Source organism: Diabrotica undecimpunctata, chromosome 6, assembly GCF_040954645.1.
Source record: "Diabrotica undecimpunctata isolate CICGRU chromosome 6, icDiaUnde3, whole genome shotgun sequence".
In the NCBI taxonomy this organism is placed as follows: Eukaryota; Metazoa; Arthropoda; class Insecta; order Coleoptera; family Chrysomelidae; genus Diabrotica; species Diabrotica undecimpunctata.
The window spans coordinates 154,499,599-154,526,283 of record NC_092808.1 but is presented as its reverse complement, the minus strand read 5'-3'; the positions used below and the strand labels follow the sequence as shown (position 1 = coordinate 154,526,283).

Sequence of the window (26,685 nt, the reverse complement as noted above, 5' to 3'; positions counted from 1 at the left end):
TTCGATCGTCCAGTGCCTTAAACTTGGGTAATAATATTTTATTTCTAAACCAGCGAAATCAGATCTTGCAAAACAAGAATATTTTTATTATAATCTTAATCACTACAGCGTTCAATTAAATTCAAATAAGTGAACTACAAGTGAAATTGGTTGTGATTTCATCAGTGTCACTTTTAAATGTGGCGTCCGTGGTGTGATAATAATTCTGCAGCGTAAGAGCTAGTGAAACCCTCTAATCAATTGGAATATTTACAAAGCTGTGTAGTAAACCTCAGCGCCATGTTCAATGCCTCTCTGATGATGCCAAACGTATGCTGAAACATGTTTATGAAGGACTGTGTTCTGAATTGTCTAAAACAGAGGCAATTGCAGAAACATGTTTTTTAACCAGACTGCTCAAAGCAACCTGCTATAAGATTATAGGAGAAACATCTTCTAGACAGGGGAGAAATATATTAATGTTATTAACGGCTAATATTTTCCCACCATTAAAAACCTTCAAAGTAAATTGGTTCGAAAGGACATTCTCTCATGTTCAGCAACAAAACTTCGATTATTTCTTAAAGCCAATCATTTTAAGTACAAAACTATAGACAAGCGCTAGACACTAAGGGAAAGTACTAGAATAATTTCTTTAAAAAATAATTATATCAGACAGGTACTTGAGTATCGAAAAATGAAACAAAATATTGTTTATTTAGACGAGACCTGGTATGACACTCATTACACCGTGAAAAAGAGTAGGACGAATAATAACAAAAAGTGTTTTAATTCAGTACCGACCAATAAAAGACAGAGAATTAATATTTTACACCACAGAGGAGAAAATGGATGGATCAATGATGTATTATTAACATCTGCAAAAAAATTAAAGGTGCCTCTCTAGATTATCATGAGGTTATGGAAAGTTCAATTTTTGAATCATGATTTTAAGAATCTCTTCTACCGAAATTACCTAAACATGTACGTGTGATTGTCATGGACAATGCATCATATCATTCAGGATTAATGAGGAAAATTCTAAATATTACTTGGAACAAATTACAAAGTCAGGACTTTTTATTTGAGGAAGATTTGTATTTTGATGCATCATATAGTAAAAAGCAATTGGAGGTTGCTCATAGTAGACAGTACCAGAAGGAATATGTGCTCCCAGAAATGGGCATACCGTGCCTAGACTTTCTCCTTATTATTGTACGTTGAACCTAATGAGGTTAATACGAGCTCAAATTAAAGGAAATATCAGGAGAAGAAAAGTGGCTCCTAAATTTTCGTCTACTTTTCTCCCGTTAATTAGAAGAAAAGTCACAAAAACTACAGCAACCAATTGGAAAAATGTAATCAAACATGTAATCAGAGTGGAAAATAACTATGTTAAATATTTACCAGCATTAACCAAATTAACTATAAATTGATATGAGTGATACTAGTGATAACAGTAAATCTAAGTAGATTAGTAAGTACTTAATTCGAATTAGCTTCATTCAATGCCTAAGAAAAATATAAAAACATAGAATTTTTATCAATTTTAGTGTGAAAAAGGTAATAAATAAAAAACCGAAAAACCTTTGAAACCCGATTGATCTGGCAACATCGCGTAACCATAGTTTTCCGTCGGTCTGACCATGCGGTTTCAGATATTTCTGTCGACCTATACACCAAACCATCTGCAGACAATAAGAAGATTGATAGATAATGCAAAACATGTCTTAAACCAATACAAATTTGATAAAAATGTAATTCTTTTTAAATAGCATGAAATACGGCAAACAGTATTAAACATTTAAGAAGTAAAACATTTTTCAATTAAATGATCTATTTTAAACTATATTTAATTTAAATTTCAGATCTTAATAATTGTCTTATTAGCACGTAAATATTATAAATTATCAAATTATACTAAGAAGCCAAAACAAATTTGAACAGTAATCTCGGGAAAAATGCAGAAACCAATTAAAGGAAACGTAAATGATAATGTTTAAAAAATATATAATAACTTAAAAGTAACTAAATATAATGCAAATAAAAACAAACAAAAAGAAACTTACGCTTACCGCGATTCTTCGCCCCCCTTTCGCTTCGAATGAGCACCTCGTGATCGTCCTCCTCCCACACTTCCCCATCTGCTCCCGCAAGACTTATCACTACGATGGCTAAAACGCACAGAGCCAACCACTTCATCTGAAAATAAAAAAATATTCATTAGTAGATGATAAAAAGACTGATTATTAGACTTCGGCAAATATGCATATTGCATATTTTGCATATTGTGCATATTTTATGCAAATATTTCATATTTTGGCATATTTGTATAAAAGTTTGCATAAAGTGCATAAAAGTTCAGATTTTTATACTGTATTTGAAAATTTTTAAACATACCAATTTATTTCAATTCTTGTATAAAATTTTGTAGTCATTATAATCAAGAAATGATCTAAGTACGTAATCTCTACAGGTACAAAACATTTACAATTTCAAAGAAGATCAATTTAAGTAGCCCTCAACATTCTTAGAAAGTCTCGGTCACTGAGGCATTCAGTTATTGGATAATCGCTAAGGGTTCGCTCATTTGCATTTTATGATCTAATCCCCAAATCTATCTACAATTTATTGTATCTTAACAGCAGGTAAACGGCTAATAGTTTTGTTCCTAATTTAGGGATTTTCCAAAATCTCCCAGTTTATTGAATTAGGTACCTAAACATTTCTAATTTGATGCTCAGATTTGTAAATCATTTTTGTTTTGATATTCAAAGCGTAGACACTCGTTGTGCGTAACAAAAAGGAAGATTGTGATTTTATAATGCCTAAAACAACCAGTGCTCCAATTTGGATTAAACCTTATAAAGAGCTGTCTATGGATATGGGAAAAATCTACTGTTCCGTCTGTGGCAAAATTGTAAGTATCTAATATTTTCTATTAAATATCTAATATTTCATACATACAGGGTGTTTCCAAATGACACTTACAACGTTTGACTGTAGATACTTCTCGAAAAATTGAACAAAACGATATAGTTAATGAGGGGTCAAACTTATTTACTTTTCGAGATACAGGGTGTTAAAATTAAAAAAAATTAAATTCTTTTAGTTAATAACAACAATAACTTTAAAACCAATAAACGTATTTACCTACTTGAAATTTAGTACTCGTAGGTTGTTTTTAAATGAAAAATAGCTTCCTTTAGTGAGAAAAAATTGTCCATGGTACAATACAATGGTGTGTATTTAGAAAAATTTTTCACCTTTACTTTTTTTTTATGAAGTCAGCTATTCTAAAACACAATTATTTTTATTGTAATTGAATTAACAAAAAAAAAAACTTTTGTTGAATTTTAAAATATGTTATATGATGTACTAATGGTTAGTAACAAAAACTAATTTGTGAATTAATACTGCATTTAAAACACTTAGCGAGTGTTTTTTTTCCAAACCAGTTATTTGATTAACCAAAAGCACCTTGTATATTTTTATATTTTAAAGGTTGGGTTAAAATAAAGGTTTTTATTTTTATTTATAGATAGCATGTGAGAAGAAATTTCAGATAGACCAACATGTGAGAACTGCTTCACACATTGCAAAAAAAGGAAAAATAGGAGGAAAGCATCAAACTTCAATGGCTAAATGTTTCCAATCTACTTCAAAAAAATTAGATGAGCAAGAAACTTTTAATGAAGACTTGTGTCGCGCATTAGTGTCTGCAAACATACCGCTTTCAAAATTAGCAAATGTAAATTTTAGTTCGTTTCTAAAAAAATATTGCAAACTTAATGTTCCAAGTGATCGGTCTCTAAGAAGAAATAATGTGAACGGGCTATACTCGTCGGTGTTAATTAATATTAAGGAAGAAATTGCAGATAATTATTTTTACATATCTGTAGACGAAACCACTGATTCCTCAGGAAAGTATATTGCTCATTTATTTATTGGTGTTCTTAAAGAAGATACCTTACCAAAATCTCATCTTATTTCATGCCAGCAACTTGAGAAAACAAATGCTTTAACAATTTCGCGTTTTATACAAGAAACATTAGCAACTTTTTTTCTTCCGACAACTATTCCTGCTAATAAATTACTGCTTATTTTATCGGATGCTGCTCCTTATATGGTGAAAGCAGGACAAAATTTAAAAATATTTTTCCCAGATTTAATACATGTTACTTGTGTAGCGCATGGATTAAACAGAGTTGCAGAGGAAATACGAAAAAAGTTTCCTCTTGTAAATACCATGATATCCAGTGTCAAAAAAGTATTTCTTAAATCTAATATAAGAATTCAACTTTATAAAGAAATGCTACCTAACATTCCTCTTCCACCACAACCTATTTTAACGCGATGGGGAACATGGTTAGAAGCAGCTAATTTTTATGCAGATCATTTTGTTAAAATAAAGAACATAATTGATACGTTAACAGATGAAAGTTCCCGATCTCTTTTGGATTCTAAACAAACTTTTCAGAGTAACTTGCTTCAACAAGAACTTTCATTTATAAAATCAAATTTTAGTTTTGTTCAAAAAACAATTACTCAGTTAGAATCACCAAAACTGTCATTGTTCGAAAGTACAGCATTAATAAAAGAATTTGCGTCATGTTGTCGGAACGTTAGAGGTAATATTGGAAAAGATATTTTAAAAAAATTTGAAGCTACTATGGAAAAAAATAAAGGTTACCATATTCTTTCTGAAGTAGTCAGTGTTCTAGCTGGAAATATTTCGGAAACAATTAATTTAGAACCAAATGTTTTGGTTAGTTTGAAAAATGCTCCCGTTACATCAGTTGATGTTGAACGAAGTTTTTCCATATATAAATATATGTACTCAGACAGAAGCCACAAGTTTTTGTTAGAAAATTTTGAACACCACTTGGTCATTTATTGTTACCATAATTCTAAATAAGTTTATTCATACTTAAAAATGATGTAGTTACTTAAAATAAATGAAAATCTTAATGAATAGTAGGAAATATTTAGTTATGTACACTTTTTTTTTAAATAAAATTGTTACTATTTTACGATTTTTTTATTTATTTGTATGCATATTTTGTAAAATATTTGCATATTTTCGGGTAAACACGTGCATATTTATGCGCATATTTTCTACATTTTTATTTGCATATTTGCCGAAGTCTACTGATTATTTTTGAGATTGAGGATCGGTATTCTAATTCGGATCATTACCGGAATCCGATGTAGAGAAATTTAACGCAGCAGATAAGGCAGAGTTTAAGATTCAAATGCAGAATGGTTTAAAAAAATTAGGGATAAACATTAAGCCTAATCCTTGTTATACCATATAATTTCAATTTTTCATTTCTAATTACTTTTTGTTTGTATTTCTGTGACAATTGAGGAACAGTAACTGAAATACTTTAAATCAATTTAAACCAATCTTCATCACCTGCCATTTTTACATGTAATAATGTTTGTATACTAAAGATTTGCCCTTTGGTTTCAAAAAGTCCATTTTTGAAACCAAAATGGCTCTAGCCACCGACCTCACTTCTTAAATGATCTTGACAAGGCGATAAATGTGGAACGAAGCCAATTTTTTGGAATTTGGTCTGCATCGTAGATATCGATAAAGAGCTTCACAATATTGTCTATATTTTCTTCATTAACTGACTTAATGTTTCTGTATACATATCACCTGGTACTAGGCTTTATCACCAGTACGTGTTTCGAATATTTTGTCTTTTACCTAAAACTCCCTTATTTCAAAACTAAACTAAAATAATAATCAAATAATTTCAAAAATCAAAAGCACTGAACCAAATCAGATCTGATACGCCCGTCACAATCATTATTTCCATAACCGCGAATTGGAATGTTCACATTAGTTTTCCCGTGTTAATAAAATATAATATTTTGGCGCAAAAATGGGAATTGGTTTTGTTGCGCGAACTAATTTGATTTTGGTATAGATTAAAATTTCATATTACATTAATTTTGAGTTGATTACGCGAATTTTTAATTAGTAAAAATGAAAATATATTTTCCGCAGTCATAAATTGAACCTTTATATATTTATAAAGTACAAAATGTTTAACAATTGTTGATGAAGTTAATTTAGCCATTCACGTAGAGTGTCATTCATACATCGATTTTATTTCTATTGGAGAGCACTCTGATATAGTTCAATATTTGAAATCACTTCGCTATGTTCGCTTTAATCGTTTTGGATTTTGTTAAAAGTTAAGCTAATGGATTTTGTTCAAAAAGTTATTGTTATATTATTTTCTCCCTTTGATTTTTTCATTTTTTGCATTAGTTAACTGTTATAAAATACTCATAAAATGCATTCGATACCGAAGATTTTAAACGTTAAAATTAGTGGAACTGATGGTTAATTGCTGAACATTCATGTTTAATAATAAAAAACACATACAAAATCGGGTTTTTAATGTTCACAATGTTGTCAATTTTTTTGCTATACACAGCCTCCTCAAAAGAGAAATTTTCGACATTTTCTCATTTGGTTCCGGTGAAGATAGCCTTAAATGAGTTTGACAGAACGAAATATTGGTGTTTGGCAGTGTTGAAATTTACATTACAAATGAAACATCAATATCAATAGGATATTTTTTAAAAATTAATACTTTAGAATTACCAAAAAAGAAAAAGTAAATTGTTTTAAAACAGTTTTTAAAAGTAAATAGTAAAATAAATAATAAAGTTTAAAAAACATCTGTTTCAATCTGACAACTAGTAGTTTGGAGGTTCTGACTCTATTGCCAAATCTATCCGCTAGCCTTTGAAAGGACAATTGCCAAAAAATTGCTAATGATTATGCAATTAATATCAAAAGAAACAAATATTAATTCATTCTTGTTTTATATAAATTATTAAATTGCAGAATCCCTACAATAATATAATAAAAATGTACTTTTTAAAAGAACCGATAAGAAAGAGAGACATTTGGATGACCGAAGAAATAATCGGCGGGATGGACCAAAGAAAATAAGCCAAGGACAGTCACAATTACAAAATCAGAAAAATGATAAGAGAGGCAAAACAAACTTACTATGAGGAAAAATGTAAAGAAATAAAAGATCTTCAGAACAAATACGACCTATTCCAAATACATAAAAAGGTTAAAGAAATGGCAGGGCCGCAAAAAAGAAACCACAACACAACTCTTTTAGATAAAAATGGAAAAACTATGATAACGACTGACGAAAAGAAGTTAAAACGATGGAAAGAATATATGGAAGAGCTCTTCGACGACGAAAGAGGAAACCTACAAGACATATCTTTGAAAGACAGAGCAACAAGTATAGAAATTACATAGAAACAAATATTGTATTCACTAAAGAACACCAGAAACGGAAAAAGCCTGGGGCCAGATCAACTGCCTATTGATATCCTTAAAATAATAGAAAATGAGTCAGCTTAAAGCTCTTTAATGAAATCTATCAGTAGGTTGGCATACCCAATGAATGGTTGATCTCAACATTTATTTGTCTCCCAAAAAAGAAAAATGCTAGGAAATGCACCGACCACCGCACCATAAGCCTGATGTCTCACACACTTAAAATGTTTTTAAAGATTATCCATAAACGCATTTACCAAATACTTGATATGGATATTGAAGAAACCCAATTTGGATTCCGTAGAGGCGTAGTAATAAACATGCCGTAATGCTGGCAGGGAGAGAAAATTTAACACCGAAAGAAAGGAAACATAAAGAATGGATGAATGAGGAAATACTACAGTTGATGTGTGAAAGAAGGGTACACAAAACAAATAATCCGATAAGATACAAAGAAACAGATAAACTGATAAGAAAGAAAATAAGAGAAGCTAGAGAAAGATGGCTAAGTGAGCAATGCCAGGAGTTGGAACAACTGGAGCGAAAATATGACTTTTTTAATGTACACAAAAAGATTAAAGAAATGACAGGAAGGAGAAGAACAACACAGACAGGACAGATCAAAGATACAGATGGTTTACTCATAACAGATTTACAACAAAAAATGAATCGATGGACAGAATACATATCACAACTTTTTGATGACAAAGATAGACAAGAAATCTCAAACGAATATACAGATGATACAGGGCCTGATATAATCAGAGAAGAAATAGATTATGCAATCAAACAAGCGAAAAGTGGTAAGGCCCCCGGTCCTGATGAAATTCCCGTAGAACTGTTCAAACTTATGGACGATGAATCTATTAAAATACTCCTAGATCTATTTAACACAATATATAGAACTGGAATAATACCTAGGGAATGGCTCCGTTCGACCTTTATACTACTGCCAAAAAAGGCAAATACAAGGGAATGCAGCGAATATCGTACGATAGCTTTGATGAGTCATGCTCTAAAACTGTTCCTGAAAATAATCCATAATAGGATCTATAGGAAATTAGACGTAGACATCAGTAACACTCAGATGGGATTCAGAAAAGGGCTGGGTACAAGGGATGCTCTGTTTGCAATGAACGTTCTCTCACAGAGATGCTTAGACATGAACCAAGAAATTTACACCTGCTTTATTGATTTCGAAAAGGCCTTTGACAAAGTACAACATGAACCACTAAGACAAATTCTAATAAAGAAAAATATAGACAGCCAAGATATTCGAATTATATGCAACCTATATTGGAATCAAACAGCAAATGTGAAGGTTGAGGGTAGGCTAACAGAAGAAATTCAAATCCGTCGAGGAGTCCGGCAGGGATGCATCTTGTCGCCACTTTTATTTAATCTGTATAGTGAAGCTATTTGTGAACAAGCACTCGAGGAAGAAGATCTTGGTCTGATAATAAATGGTGAGACGATCAACAATATAAGGCTTGCTGACGATACGGTTCTCCTAACGGGAACGCTAGTAGAACTACAACATCTCGTTCAAAGTCTCAATATATACTGTAACAGTTACGGCTTGAAAATGAATTTGAAAAAAACTAAATTTATGGTAATCACGAAATCAAAGAACATCAGAGCTAATCTTGTAATAGACAATACAACGATTGAGCGTGTGTCCTGTTATAAATATCTAGGTGCTTGGATCACAGACGATACTGATCAAACAAAAGAGATTAGATGTAGAATAGAAATCGCTAGATCAGTCTTTAATAGAATGCGCAAACTCTTTTGCAATCGTGATATCAATATAAAGTTACGAATACGAATGCTGCGGTGTTATGTCTTTTCTACCCTGTTGTATGGAGTAGAGGCTTGGACACTAAAACAGTTGACCACAAAAAACATCGAAGCTTTCGAGATGTGGTGCTATAGGCGCATTCTCAGAATATCATGGATGGACCGCGTCACTAACACGCAAGTACTCCAAACTTTAGACAAAAGATGCGAAATTCTAAATGAGATAAAAACTAGAAAGATGGAATACTTGGGGCACATTGTGAGAGGTGAAAAGTACGAACTTTTAAGAAATATCATGCAGGGCAAAATTAAGGGCAAAAGAAGTGTGGGAAGAAGAAAAATATCGTGGCTTCGTAATCTACGTGAATGGTTCGGGTGTAGTTCGATTGAACTTTTTAGGCGCGCTGCTAACAAAGTCGCAGTGGCCATGATGATTTCCAATCTCCGCTAGGAGTGGCACGAGAAGAAGAGGCGTAGGTACCCGTGAAGCTCTCTTTGCATTCAACGTACTAATCCAGAGATGCTTGGATGTGAACCAAGATATGTACGTCTGTTTCATAGATTACAACAACTCTTTCGATAAAGTCCGCCACAAAGAGCTAATGGACGTCCTCAAAGCAAAACAATTACAATACAATGATCTTCGAATTATAACAAATCTATATTATAAACAGCAGGCACACATATGCATTAATGAACACACATCAGAAGACTTCGAAATTAAAAGAGGAGTGCGACAGCGGTGTGTATTGTCACCACTACTATTGCACGAAAGCTGCAATACCTGGGGCATGTTATGCGTAATGAAAGATACAATATACTTGTTGGAAGGAAAAATCCAGGACAAGAGAAGTGTAGGAAGGAGAAGAATCTTATGGTTGCGTAACTTGAGGAAATATCCATGATGATTGCCAACCTCCGTCGCGGAGATGTCATGTAAAGAAGAAGAAGAAGTACTTTTTAAAAGCTTTCTCTCTTTGTATTTGAAGCATATAACATATACATTATAAGGGCATGGCAACGCTGTCAACGCAATATTACGTTCTGTGAAACTTATTTGACAGCTAATTTGAGGCTATCTACACTAGGATCAAATGTGAAAAATGTCCGCAAGTTTCAACGATTTAAGTGTGCAAACAATTTATAATACTGCCTAACGAAATATTAGTCGTTATTCGCATAGACTTATGACTTAAGAAAACCCCACAAGAAGAGTCTAATGGGGTGAAATCGTACGATCTCCGTGTATATACTTATCGCTCGGTATAACGTCTCATTGTTGGCGTTAATGCAAAACGGAGTGGAATCTCTCGCTAATTTTGTAATACTAACTATAATTTTTTTCTGAATCTGTATATATCCTCCATTGATTTCGGTAGTAAATATATTCAGTATAAAAAATTGAGTATATTCTCATAAAAGAAATATTCTTTTTATACCAAAACGTTGCTTCCCTACTTTTCTTAAATCTCTAAATAAATGCCAATCTTTTCGGTTGGTTTCAACACCGAATCGAGTTTTTTCAATCTTACATTCCCGTGGGATGCTGTTTGTTTCCTGAACGAGCTTTTCAGTTAAAATTTCAATTAACTTTTGTTCAAAATGTTCCAAATGATTTGAGCGCGGTAATGTCTGTTTAATAAATATTTAGATAAAGTCAAAGTGGATCGGATAGGTTATAAAGTTTTCATGGACAAGCTTTGCTATGGGATTTTATTAAAATTACAATCAGACAAAAACTACATGCATCGACAGTGGCTTGAAATAATTCGATACATTTTAAAAGCAAAGCTACTGTTCTTTAGAAATATTTTGGGCTTGAGTATTGTTTTTATAATAATTGTTACTGATTTCCATGTACACAGTATTCAAAAGTTTGAGAGAATTTAGAAAATTGGTTCTTCAATTTCATAAATTAAGTCTAATAAAAAAGACTTGAATGAGGAAAACAAAACTAATAAAAATTGCCATAATTTTAAGTAGTTATATTAAATGTCATTATGCTAAAAACAAAGTTATTTATAAATTACTGAAAAATAGGGATTTTTTGCAACATCTCAGTCAATTGTTTATGTACTTTAATTTAGAAACTGGCAAATTAAAGAACTAGCAAACTTTTATCGATCAATTGAGATATTTTAACGCGTGAGCGGAACGAGCGCGTTAATGTTCGAGATTGTTAATCGCCATTTTAATTCACAATTTCGTTACAAAACTTTTCCGTCGACCGTACTTTTCAAAAATAAAGATATCTTATTTTAAATATTTATTTACTTAACGATAAACAACAATTTTTTCAGCTTTCATTAAGTTTATTCAAAGTTTAATTTTCCTTAGTGGTAGTTTTATTATTGTAAACATTAATACTCAAAATAGTACAATTACTGAAATTAAAGGAAGGTATTGATAAATGATTATCTGCTGTATTGTCATCGAATGCCATAGTCTATGGACTAGTGCGCATTTCGATGCGCATCGCCCCGCCTCGAATTTTCCCATTGGCTCTTGACCTGGAAATCCCTATTTATCGCTCGAACAGCGCATATAAATATTGGCGATTTTCAGGTCAGCAAGTCAGTCCTTTGCGGGTCCTCCGAGAGCTTATTGCTCTCGGGGCTCTGCTTCCTGCATTTATTTTCCATACTCTGTGGCTGAGAATTGTTTCAACTTAACTTGGTGTTTTTATTTCGACAAAGAATTGTCATGTAAGAAATATCTTGCCTTTTTCAAGGCAAGACACCGAAGATTTTCCAAGTCCATAACCCGAAAATGGACTTAAGTAGAGGAGCTCTCGACGTTTACTTAGAAGCCCTCTACAGAGCACCCGGGGATATCAGAAGGTGGATAAGTATGTCCAACTTTTGATTTTTCAAATACACAGAATTTTAAACTATAAAGTAAATAATGACATACAATGACAGATAGTACTAACAGCAGCTACTTTATTTTAAATTTTTTAGTGGGAATATAAATAGGTATATGTTTGGTTGCCTACACCACAGGCCACTGTCAATCACAGAGCGTTTAATTAATTTATGCAAGCAATGTATGTTGTGTTGCCTATAATGAAATCGTTCATTAAGAGAAAATCATTCATTAATAGGGGCCATTAATCAATGAATTTGATTTTGATTTTTAATATAATAATAATACCTATTTATGTATATTTTATTATAAAATAATTATTTTAACTACTGCTGAAATATCAGTGACTGCCATGCAATAATCATGCAGTTACTTAAATAAAATTTATTCTATTGATGCCTTTAGTTTATGATTATAAAGAAAGCGCTTCTAACTGTAGTTATTTATATTAAAAAATCTATTACAGTGTGCATGCGAAAAGAAATGTCAGATTTACCAATATATGTAGACAGGTAGAAGCCATAAATTTTTATTGGAAAATTTTGAAAAACATTTAGTTATTTTATGTTTCCTTTTAATGCATATTTTCAAAAAGGAATGCATATTTAATGCATATTTTTTAGAAAATTAGTATCTTTTACTTTTTTGCATATCTATCCAATTCTAGTCATACGCTGTCCCTCATATATCTTTTAGAACCTTTAAAAACCTGTATAAGATTTTTCACCTTTTTTTCCTTTACTGACCTACTAAGTAGAAACGGAAAGAAGAAGATTATTTCCTTATAATTACTAAGAATATGTATAAATTACTTTAGGTTTTTTTCTTTAAACACTGTTTTGCCGGAGACATTAATATGGTTTTATAATGAAGAGAAAAATGTTTTTTATGAACCAAACTATAAATACGCAATCACGTCTCTCTCGTCCAAGTGTATGTAAATAAGGGTCGCTTTTATCATTACATTTGCCCTCATGTCCTGTGTGTATTTAGCTTGCAATTGAGGTATGTGTTTTTACCCTATTCAGCTGCGGTTGAACTCTAAACCATTGTTTAAAGGTAAAAAAGAAGTGCACCATGCAGACAGTGTTTGAAAACTGGTTTAGATAACTGAAAATTATGCAGGTAATTTTAATGTTTATTAATTATGTCAATGTTTCTTTTGCAGGTTTGATTTTCTAGTCCAAAATTGTTTTTAACCACCACGTACTTTCGAAAAGGACTTTCCGAATATGACTTCGTTAAAATTCTTAATTCGATACGGTTGCAGATTCTACAACTAGACACAACCATATTAGAGCGCATCATATATTAATAATATTGCCAATATTGCCGAGTTGAGTTTCTTGGACGACTTTATTGTAAGACAGTTCATAAAAGACTCCGCCCATTTCATCGAGAAGATCAAAGAAATAACTTTACAGGAACCTGACATTCTTGTTAGCTTTGATGTTGTTTCCCTATTTACAAGAGTTCTCCTAGAAGACGTTCTGAATTTAATTGAGGGACTAGTTTCCAAGGGTATGGTGGAATTACACCGTATTTGCCTCACTACCACCTACTTTCCATGGGGAGACCAGATCTATGAACAGGTAGATTGAGTAGCAATGGGAAGCCCACGTAGCCCGGTCGTATAAGCATATAACGATTTCCTGTTTTATATAAACACACTACATCCAAATATTCAATTAACGATGGAAACAGAGAAAGATCAACAACTAGCGTTCCTAGATGTATTATTAAATCAAAAGGAAGGTCACTTAGGACATAAAGTGTATCGAAAACCTACACATACGGACAGATACCTAAACAGGAACTTAAATGATCATCCAGGCCAAAAACAAGGTATCATAAAAACTCTGGCGGAGAGGGCGAAGAGAATTTGTCAACGAACAACGTTTTTAGAAGAAAGGACGAAGAAAAAGCATGTGTAGGCAAAGCGTTCGTGCCCTATATATCGAGGGTAATACACACAATTGGGCGAATACTTAAAAAAGCAAATGTAAAGACCATTTTCAAGCCAACAAAGAAAATCAAGGACTGTTTAAGATCGGTGACGACAAAAGCGACCCGGTAGCAACGGCCGGAGCATACCGAATACCATACACATGTGGAATGGTATATGTGGGAACCACAAAAAGACACAAAAACACAAGGATAAACGAACATAAAAGCCATTGTCGTTTAGAACATATCGACAAATCTGCCGTTGCCAAACACGCTTTGGGAAGCAGAATATATCGTATACTATTTCAAGAAAAGCAGATGCTGGATAAAACATCACAGTACTACCCACGGTTATATCGGGAAGCGGTAGAAATATATAAGCATCCAAATAATTTTAATCGTATAGAAGAAGAACTAAGAATTAACAAAACATGGATACCGATATTAAAATCCACAAACACCCTTCACGCAAATCACGAAAAAAGAAAAGCTACAAATAACGACACGCCCCCTGACGCCGAAACTAGTGGAGGAGAGGCGAGTAGAAAATATAAATATGACCTCCGTAGTACAACGTGGCGTCATACGCATACTAACCTATGCATCCCTCTCATGGGTACACATATGCAATACATCCAAAAAGAAAATACAGGCGGCACACAACAGCAGCCTAAGAGAAGCAGCCAACGTACCGACATACGTTGCAGAAAGATTTCTCTTCAGAGAATTGTAGCAAATCAGAGCAGAGGTAGAGAACCATCCAAGTCACATAATGCGAGAGATAATGAGGTATGACGCTTTCCATAGATGGAAGCACAAAAGACCTAAACAACAAATAGTCGAATAATACCAAACATATACTAGAGGGAAATAACACCAGAGAGAAATCATACAAAAACAACATAACAGCACACTAAAAAGACAGTTCGTAGCTCGAAAAAACCCGTGGACAACCGCAACGAAAAGCGTGGGCCCATTTCCTTTAGGGGACAAACTTTATATTGTTATATTTTTTCAATAATATAATATAAACATTTTATTAATTTATGATTTTTCTGTTTCGGGCAACCTACAAAAAAAAAACACATAAAAAACGGCCTCGGCCACTAAAAGAAAATTAAAAAATACTAACAAAAACCGGCGCAAGCTAACAAAAAAAAAAAAAAATAACAAAAACTCTAAAACCCGGGCACGTCAACCAAACCCTTGAGCACCAAGTCTCCGAACTGAGCCTAGCTCAGAGCGGAGACTTGAGACCCAAGTAAGTATATATATACCAAGTAAGTATCATAGCGACAACGCGCTGTCCGCTGATTCGATTCCTGAGTTCTATTACCCAGGACTCCCACATGAAGAGCATTTGGCTGATAGTTGTGCCCCTATCGCTCATCAGAGTGCCATAGGATTGAAAGGGATGGTCTGGAGCATTGGAGCGGGGTGGAGTGACTCCTGTTTTTGCTCGAGTTAATACACCTCGCTCCAATGAATTGTTACAAACGAACGTAATTCTTATGGGTGAACATGTCTGGGTTTAATCAAATTGCTCGGCGTCAGTTTCAGCTTACAAGCGAAGCAGCAACATCTCCAGAAGATGCCAACTCCTAGTGTTGGCGAAACGTCGAGAACTAATCTTAGAAGACAACGGCCTAACAGCCCGAACAAACAGTTTAACAAGCTAACAATGGAAAAATGGTAAATTCAAGGCTGGAAGGAACGTACGGATCAGGTTTAGGAACAAGAAAAATTTCAATATTATTCTATAAGGTATAATCTTTAATTAGAAAAAACAATAATTTAATTATATCTGGCAATACATTTACGTAATTATACCTATTAATTTTCCCTCTAAAATTTTCGTTCTGTAAAAAAATGCTTGTAATTATTTACAAAATAATAATAGCGGACGTTATGCAATTTCAAACTAATTTTAATTTATTTAATTGGGTATTTAAAATTGAATTCAGCCAGGATACAAAAAAAGATAATAAATAATTGCGTATATAAATAATATAAATTAATAATTAATATTTTGTAGCAACGTAATAAGTATTTTATTATTTATATTTAAATTGTTTTAATATTTATAATATTTTAATTGGCAGAAATTCATTGTTATATAAAATAAATTTAAAGTATATTTATGAAATATTTCTACTACAGTTGGTACAGTATAAATCCCGATACACTCATTGGTCATTGTTTACTTCAGAGATCTAAGTTGACATTGTTGAAAGATTACAAAAAAATTCCTGAATTCATTTTAAAGCAAATATATCACATGATTATTGCAGAAGTTGTTTATACAACAGTAGAGTATGGGTCACTTGGGCATGGGAAAATTTTACCGACTGTAGGAAAAAGCGGTATCATTTGATGTGGAGGCGCAACGGCTCGTCAGATCGTGACGAGTGACATATCGTCGGAAAGGGGAGGGGGTAACGAATATGTTAACATAAACAACAAAGATCGCGGCGTATCGGTAAAAGAACACTAAGTTTGTAACGTCTAAACAGCTTAACGTAAAACAACGTGCAAGGTATTGATAGAAAACGGAGGGGCCAACAAATACGTAGATACAGCAAAACGTGGAGTCGTATTGCCAAAAGGACACTAAACTTGTAACGTCTAAACGGCTCAACGTACAACAACGTGCAAGGTATGGATGGAAAGGGGAGGTACCAACGAATACGAAGACGCAGAAAAACATGGCGTCGTATTGTCAAAAGGACACTACGGCTCAACGTACAACAACGTGCAAGGTATCGATGGAAAGGGGAGGGGCCAACGAATACGTGGACACAGAAAAAACATGGCATATGCCAATATTATGACAAATAATCAATAATATGACAATATGCCATAAACACAGAACGGCGTATAGATTAAGTAATATTATTATAAGTATAAGAGTAGGTTATTTCAAAATAGGCTAGCGTCATATCAAGATGACACTGCGACGTATCACCGTTCTTCTTCTTCTTTCCGTCTATCACTTCTTGTAATATACAGGGTATAGTTAGAAAGTCAAAGCAATTCATGTATCGATGGAAAGGATATAACGTAAAGAATACAATGACAAAAATCAAACATGGCGACCGGTCAAAGAGGCATTAGGTTTGTAGAACGACATGTGAGGTATCACGGGAAATAGAAAAAATACGGTACGAAACGTATAGTTACAGAGAAAATTTGCAGATTAAATTATTGTTTACAGTATAAATAAAAAACAAAAAAATAATAATTAAATTCTTTTTATTATTGTAAAATTCAAAATGTTTATTCAGAATTAGTCAGTTTAATTTTAATATTGGAAGCTATCGAACGTGTGTGAGTGATATATAAAAGCTAATTTTTTTATTCATGTGCAAAAGTGATCATATTCAAGGTAAGCGATATTATTATTTTAATCTTTAAACTAAATATTTATTAATTTATGTTTATTCGTTATATCGTCCTTGTTATTGATTTTAGTTTATTGACTTCGTTTTTTAGAAAGGAGTTCATCTTAATATAATGTTTACAGCGCTGATTGTTAAAACTTTTCTCAGTTCATTAATTTTGCCTAAATATCGACAATAATTTGTTCTGTTTAGTTATAGGTTTTCTATTGTAGTGATAAATACCCATTAGTCGTTATTTGGATTCTTATTGCGGCTTTAAATAATAACTTACGGTTACACACACTGTTTTAATTGTTGGCCTGATATTTCATATTTTGACTTACACTATTGAGCTGGTGTGTATCGAGCTATATTTTCTACGATCTTTCCGTTATTTCGTTGTTTCTTATGAGGTATATGTTTTTATACAAAGTTATCAATAAATTTGATAATTAAATGACTGTCAGTACACTTGGAGTAATTTTTTGTTGAAATATAAAGTATTTTTAAACATTTTTATTGTTTTTATTTCCATTTTATTCTTGAATATTTTTCCCGCTTTATTATTTGTATTATGGCTTTTCGTATCTGTCAGTTTGAGTTACCGTACAGTTTTGTGGTAATCATGTCTTTACTTGATGGCTGAGTCCTTTCATATAAAATAATATATTTCCTTTCAATTTTGACATCCAAAGTATATATACTCTAAAACTACATATACTGTAAAAAATGTATTTAATTTTATGTTTCTTTGTCAATATAGCTGACATATCTTAACGTTGAATATTTGACGGTCCTTTAGTGAATATAAAAAGGATGGTTGACTTTTTCCCGCACGGATTCACGCCTGTGTACCTTCACGAAGGGAGTTGTACTTAAACCTATTAGTTGAGACGGAACTATTATCGTGAGACGGAACCTGCAAAGTGCGCTGTCAACTAGGGTTAGGTATATACAGTGCATTCCGTATGTTTTATAATCATTATCAGGGGAAATTGTTGCCTGATGGCTATCGAAGAACCGTCTATGACCAACATATATTCTTACAGCGACCAATGTTCATTATCCACTTATTATTTAAAACAATAAATTACTTGCTCCTCATAGATAAACTATAGTATACAAATCGTTACGCTTTCTCCTCCCCTTTCATTTAATGTCTCATACGTCAAATCGGATCAATAACAACGAAGATATGATGTAATGGTGAAGACAATGGTGATGAATAAACATTTTGAATTTTACAATAGTAAAAGAATTTAATTAGTAAATCATAAAACCTGATACACCACTAAGTTCTTGATTTTTGTATCCCCACTTGTGAGGTTTTGCCGGAATATATTGTTTGAGGTGGTGCCAGCATTCATAGGGATAATTTGTTCCTCAACAGTTAGATGTTCTTCCTTGGGGACCAGTAAAAGAGGTTGTATAATCTTGTCTAATATAGGTCCAATTTTTGAAGTTTATTATCGCCTGGATTACCAACAGGAACGGAGTTACTACTATCACTAAAATGAAGGCGTTTCTTTATAATTTTCCATCTATGGCAGTTCATAGATTGAAGTACTTGTGGTTGATCTACAGTTGCATTCCAGTAAAGTGTCGATGGTGGTAATTTCACCGATTACATAAATATTACAGTTCCTATGAATCGCTCCATTTCGTTTCCGGTAAAATTGGCAGGTTTGTTTATGTTATCCTGTAGACCTTTTATGTTTGATTGTTCAACAATCATGGATATTAATTCTTTTGGAAACAAAAACAAGAAAAAATCTGCAGGAGTTTCAAACTCAAGGATACCTTCTGGTAGCTGTACAACGCCTTTAAGTGTATAATCACTTTTATTAAAGTGTTTCAAATGGTCTGATTCCCATAAATTTTTTTCAGGTTTCTTTTTTTTAGTTGACAATTCTATTTATATCAGAGCAAATGGGTATATTTTCATCAAAATTCCTTTGTTCATTGCTTTCACTATCATCAGACTGGTACTGACGACATCGAGGACTATACTCATTATCGGAATCTGAACCTAATTCGTCTTCACTTAGTTCTCATTTAACATGAATATACTTATTATCTGAATCTGAACCTAAATCTTCTTCATTTAGTTCTCCATCAACAGGAATATAGTTAACGTATTTAGATGAGCCATAAAACTTCCCAGGATCCATTCTAAAAACAAAAACTAAATGATAATTTTTCCATTTATGGATTTTACGAATTTATACCAATTTAGACGGAATGCATACGAACCCATGTATGGTTTGATAATAAATGACATCATAAAGCTAGACAATAATGTGAAATTTCATGTAGAAAAATATTTATACAATAAAAAATAATACTTACTTTCCGAAAAAAAAATTTCAACTAATAAATTTACTATTTTCATAAGAAATATTGCTTCAAATTGAAGTCATACATAAGGTAACCGTTCATTTACTAACGAGGTTATAACGATCTTTCTCTTGACTGGTAGGCAACCAAACATACAGATGCGTAGTATAATGAGTACTGGCCAATGACGTATAATATATTATACGTCATTGGTACTGGCTATGAAATGAAGTAGTCAGAATTTTCAATGGGTGGTGGATATTATTTACACTACAACACTTTGAAACCATAAAAGGTTACGTATGCGGTAGAGGGTTAAACATTCTACAAGATTTTTCTTGATGATGACCTGGGAGAGGATCTATGATGTTGTGTAGTAAGAGTATGTATAAATAAATTTTTTTAACTATATAAATATCATAGACCAAACAACGTACTTTTTTTCCTTTACACTTCAATTCCCAATATACATGTATATTCATATATTTTCTCCTGGCCTAGTATTTACTCTATGTTTATGTACCAACGATACTTTTCGTCGTGTTGAAATGTTTATACTAGTTCAGAGCGACGTGTTGGAGCTAAAAGTATTTGAGAAGTGCCTGGCTGCCTTTACTCGCCGGCTCCAGCTGAAACTCGCATTTACATTAAATCTACCGACCAAAGCGGCAGAATTCGCAATCCATCATTATATACATATTCATAGGATGCGAAATTTAATTCCCTTCAGACGGAATTTGATCTGTGGAAATATAAACTAAATGTAAACTGGAAGACGGCCACTGTTAAATGTATTTATTTTGGTATTTTCGAGGAATGAGTGGATAGTAAGTAATGTAGTAAAGTTTGTATCTAATATGAAGCTGAAAACTAATATATCACTTAAAAGGCCTATATTATAAGTAAATTTATTAAAACAAATATAATAAGGTGTTCAATTACAGTTGAGAAAAATTATTTGATTTTATTCACTTCTACAGTTGACTGCCTTTTGGACTGGCTAAACGGTTAATAGTTTATATATTGTGTAGTAATGTAGTTAATAATAGTGCATTGATTAATATAATTACCTGTGGGTAATTATATTAATGAACTTTAATCAAATGAAAGGCAGATATCGAGCACAGTTTATTAATTAAATCTTGTCCAAGTACTTTTTCTTCGTAGAGTATCTTCAGGCGCATCTGAAATAAGCCAAGAAATGTTTTTTTAACTGAAGAAAATTAATTAGCTTCGATAAGAAACTCAAAGTTGATGGTTGATAAAAGTTTTTAATGTAATATAACGTTTTAGACTTAATTTGACGAAGACCATAAGTTTGATCTTCTTACCTGATTTTCCGATGTAAATGCAAATTTACGAATATGTCCAGTTACAAAATCAGTCAAGTACAGACGATCAGATCTGACCAAACAACTACTAAAACTAACCAAAAAAACTCTTTAAAGAGGGATAACAGAGGAATTAATTTATTAAATACAATACTAAAATTAACAACCAAAGTGGTTACAAATAAACTTAATGAAATTATATCACTAGCAGAAGAACAACAAGGTTTTAAGTCAGGAAGATCATGCACCGACCCAATATTTATAATGAGGCAAGTGCAAGAGAAATCATTAAAAAACAATAAATTGGAATATCTATGTGTCGTGAACCTTAAGAAGGTATTTGACCGGGTCAAATTTAAGGATGTTATCCACTTATTGTATGCATGAGAGAAAGATTTTTAGGAATAATCAAAACGATAAAAAATATCTATCAAAAAACACAATAAAAGTAAAAGTAGAAGAAGAACTAGCTGATACTATTAAAGGGATACACGAAGACACAATGGGATAAGACTTCCTGGGTCCTCTATTGTTTGACCTGATTATGGAAAAGTAAGAAATAAAAAAGAATATCAAATAGGAGAAAAACAACTTAAAATAATCTGCTTTGCAGACGACGCAATTCTACTCTATCAAAGTGAAGATGATTTACAACGTATGCAGCACCAATTCAATATAACCGCCAGAAAATTTATTATTTTGAATACCCCAAAAAAAAAACAAAGTGCATGGTTATAACAGCAAATTTACTAAGATGTAAATTGGAGCTGGAAGGGCAGATAATAGAACAAGTGATGGAGTTTAAATATCTAGGCATCACATTATGTAGCTACGGAAAGTGTAACAAAAATGTGCTAAGGAGTCTGGGTGACTCTATCCAGTGTAGCAAAAGGGTGAACTCTAAAATGTACCTTGATACACCAACGAACTAATATGTGGAATAACGGAAGATGGAAGGGATTAGATAGAAATAAATTATGTAAAAGAAATAAATAAAGGGTAAATATGAATTTTAAAATATAGCAGAATTAAGTGTTGGCTAGCGACTATGCAGGAGAATGACCACTTGACACTCAAAGAAGGATTCGGCCAATTTGCATGCCCTACAGAGACCGTAAGATATAAGAACTAATGACAAGAAAACCACCAAGAAATAAACAGATGAAAGATAAAAGTTGCTCTAATGAATGCTTGGGAGCCAGGAAGTTAAACGTTTTCTTCCGAGATATCTTGTATTGCTGAAATATGAAAGATAGGTACTAATTGAAATATTAAATTTTAACCACAACTTTAATAATTACCAAACTTAGGTACAGACTATTTTAAATGCTTATATACTACCCACCACCTCTTATGTACAGTTAACTTAGCTATATTTACAGTAAAATCCCTGAATATAATTATAAAACAGTTTACCCCTGATATACCCCTTAATTTCATATCGTGACAAAAGTTATACCCAATAATAATGTATAAATAATAAATATAATTATATACTACTCACTAATAGTTTAGTTTTCGTTCAAGAATTGTTTAGGTTTTCAAGTGAAAACTCTCTGGATATGTGTGCACACGATAACCTAACAAAGAGAAATTCAAGGGAGAGTTATAACCTCATCCCTTGGTAGTCAATAAATAATTAAATTAAGTTACAATGATTAATGTTTTAAGAAAATTGAAGGTATTTATTATTAAGGATATATATTTAAATTAAAAGTGGAACCAAAAGTTAAAACCTTGAAGATGACGTAGCAAAAGTTATTTAAAATAATTGAATGAGAAACAAACATAAAAGTAAGTTCTTCCTGCCGGTTTCCGTAGGTTGCCCTTGAAGATGATCCGGTGGAGAACTAGACTCAGGTGGTAAAAGGTACACCAAACCTGGATTCCCTGTATCAGGTACTCTTAGACAAATAAGTCAACTTAAAATTCTTCTTAAATTTCCAATAAAAACCAGTGAACTTAAAACTTCTTCCCCTTGTCCTTAGTAAGTACAACCCAAAAACTAAAAAGATTTCTTCCCCTGACTTGCAACTGGATTCTGGGAGTAGGCTAAAAAGGAACAATTGTGTTACTTCATGTTCTTTGTACGTACAAAAGGTAAGGAAAAACACAAGGTTTATCAACCTTGAAAGGCGATACAAGAAATGTCAACAAGTGACCTTAAATTGAAATAAAAACCTTAATGGTTTTCGGTAAATAGTGACCTTCGAATGGTGTGACAATGCTTTTATAATGTATGGATATATTAAATAGATAATTTTAACGGAAAGCATGATCTTTATATATTATAGAATAGGAAAAAAAAAAGAAATATTAGCCGGTTTAAACGGTAAGAAATTGAAATAAATAATTATTTGCTTTCACTCTTGAAAGGAAATAAAAATTTGAGATAGATATAGAATCTAATACTTATAATTTATTTAGGTATAAAACATTTTCCTTAATGAAATAAGGTGAAATATGACATGTATAAAATATATGAAATACCTATCAAAGAAGAAATTAAAATAGATCTGAATTTTACTAACAATGGCGGATGATATAAAGGATTTTTCCTTATAATTTATTTGTAATTTCATCTTACCGGCTAGGGTGACCCAACTGAAAGTATCCTCGTACAAACAACAAAATAACTCAAATGATTTCTTCTAAAACGAACAGCTCTTGACAATAAAATAAACTTAAACTCAATTCGGGAAAAATGGCACTTCCCAGCCGCTACTATTTTGATCGAAACGATCTTTCTTCGATCACATCCAGTTGACAAGTAACCCTGTTAAGGTTCTACAAGTCGTCGGATGGATGTACTTTCAGAATCTTACCACTGGTGGCGCGGTTTAATGCCAACCTTAGAAAATAAGATTTACTGGGAGTTATTTAAATATTTAGTTTAAGAATATTTCAATATGAATTTAATTTAGAATTAAATTAAAAGATTCCAGTCACAAAAAAAAGGTAAACGATTATTTAAGTAACGGACTCGTTACAAAAGCTCAAAACTTCGGAAGTGGAAGATCAAATGAATATACCAAATAAAGCTGCAGGTTGCCTGAATAAAACAATATGGAGAAATAAAAATATTAGGAGGGAAATGAAAGACAATTTACAAAACAGTCATCAGACCAATAATGACGCGGCAGAAACATGACCTGATACAGAGAGGACAAAAAGGATAGAAATAGCAGAGATAAAAACACTTATATAAAAATTGATGGTAAAACACTATGAGGCAGAGCGAGAAGTACAGATGTACGACGTACATGCAAGGTGGAGAACATCAAGGACTGGGTACGAAATAGAAGAGTGGAATGGAACGATCATATAAGCCGAATGACAACAAATAGAGTAGAAAGACGGCAAGAGACGGTTCCGCAATAGGAAGACGATCAGTAGGAAGACCACGAAAACGATGGAACGACAACAAGCGTTTGAAGTACTCTGCAAATTTTGATACTTTATGTAAAAATGACTAATCAATCAAAAAAAGGAAGGGTTATTCCAAGGGATGTATTTATTATGATTATTCTCGATCGTTCTGTATAAACCGCCAATAAATTTAATCAAAATAGTTTCGGAAAAGCAATAAGTGTTCTTTTCTTTTTACCAATCCATAAACAGTGAGAATTTTTTGCTTTCTAAAAATATTTTCAGAATTATTAAATTCACTAACATTCATGGAGAATATCTCTTTGCAACATACAAAACGAAAAACATTTTTTACCGTCAAGTATTTAATAAAGCACGACAAGCCCTTTACGTACAGATCACCTGATACTTCGCCAATGAATGTACCCCTGGCCCTGGATTATTATCATTGTTATTGCTGGTCTAATACTCGCTGAATGAATTCCGGTTGTATTCAAAGCATCAAATGATGTGTACCCGGTCGGGATAGAATTATATCAACAGAGAAGGCCAAATAATACGATTGTATTCGCTAATTGTAGACACGAAGATGCGGTTGCGTTCTCTGGAGACTTGAATGACGTCAAGGCACAAAGACGTTTGGACATGGATTGTGTTTCGGATTTTCTTGTCAGGTAAATTATGTTACTTGTTAAATAACGTGACAATTAATGTCTACTTGTTTATCTGATATTTTGTTCAGTTTGCGGGTACTATTATAATTTATTTATAGAAGAATCCTTCAGAAGAACACCAGCCAACTCAACCTGGGTTTTTTACAATTATTGTTATTAGTCCAGGTAGTATGGGCGCACTGGCTAGGAAAAATATTTTTTTTCCACATTTTTGCATAATATTGTTTAAAATAGTCCCCTTATAACAAAAGTGTATGTTGCCAAGAGGAATTTATGGTCAAAAATTATTTAAACAATGTTTTTTAAACAATTATAAAATTTAATTCATTTTTATCCGATACGAGTTTTTTAAGGTTAATTGGCTTATTCTGGCCAAAAAAGATTCGTAACCACCTTTCTCTAAAATGCATCATTTTTGAGTTATTAACAAATTAAGATTCGAAAAATCGCAAAAATGACCATTTTTTAAGCTTGAAAAATTATGGAACAATTAATTTTACCATTTTACAAAATTCTGAAGAGTTTTTATCCATAACTTTATTGCAACCCGTTGTTTTTTATTTGTTAATTTTGCACCACGCCGAGTTCAGCGACCGCTGAGCATTAGCACATGCTAGGCGGGTGGCTTTTGTCAACAAAGGTCGATTTGGTACCCACAAGCTATTAACTTATCTTATGATAACTTATTTTAATCTAATATGACTCCAATATGCTCTGTTTAAAAGGTTAGCGAAAGTTTTCAACGAAAACCTACTTATTTAAAACAATTTTTTATGAAAAATTTCTTTTTTTTGCTTTTTTTTCAGTTTTTTATTAAAGAAAAATGGTTTTAGAAAATTTTAAAAATCACCTGATTTTCACTCAAATTGTTAATAAATAAAAAAACGGGTGTGGCAGTCCAGTGGGACTGCCGGTAGAAGTTATACTTCTATACACGCGTTCGCCGTTAAAAATTTATATAGGAGTCAATCTGCACAATCATTACATATGTAATGCTATAGGTAAGAGAGAGCAGAAAGAGAAAAAGAATTAGTTATATAGGTATATGGTGCATCGTTTGCTGTATATAAACATTTGACCTGTAATAGGAATATAGTAAATGAAGGATTGTATAAATATTTTAATGAAAATATATATTTTTATTTTTATATATGTATAAAAGGAGTTGAATGCAAAAAAAATTACACATACTCTGCAGTAAAATTCATTGTTTATTTTGTTATTAATATAAAAATTACAATACAATAAATACAATGCAACATAATTCAATATAATAATACAATATAAATTAAAATGTAATATTCATAAGTATTTAAAACTGCCAATATACATATAACTTACTTTACGAAGATAAAAATAAAAAACCAACAACTCGGATTATGTTGTAAATTTTCATTTTATTTTAAAATTTAGGTTTTTTGCGTATATTACATATATTTAATAAGATTAACGTGAGGTTTTTAAATATTTCAAAAATAAAAAAGGAAATTCATAATTGGGATTCGAACTCACAACCACCAGCGTATGAACCAAACACGTAAAGGATTTGCCAATTAGACATGACACTAACGGATTTCAAAATTGACAGTTCTCGGTAAAACAGTGATTATTTTGAAATACAAAAGCCTAAAGTAATTATAAACGTTTAATTTTAAATAATACAAAACATATCA

The 26,685-nt window shown here is 32.2% G+C and overlaps 1 protein-coding gene across 4 annotated transcripts in view; it reads right to left on the bottom strand.

Annotated features, from left to right (window-relative positions):
- The window catches only part of LOC140444165 (uncharacterized), a 275,749-nt gene that overhangs the window by 166,006 nt on the left and 83,058 nt on the right, over positions 1-26,685 (bottom strand). For 2 of the 4 annotated variants that reach the window (XM_072535863.1, XM_072535864.1), the window contains exon 2: positions 2,055-2,181. In XM_072535863.1, the coding sequence (XP_072391964.1) occupies positions 2,055-2,181 (127 nt within the window). Of the gene's footprint in view, positions 1-2,048; positions 2,182-26,685 lie in introns of all 4 variants that reach the window. The other 2 variants (XM_072535862.1, XM_072535861.1) reach the window with 1 other exon arrangement.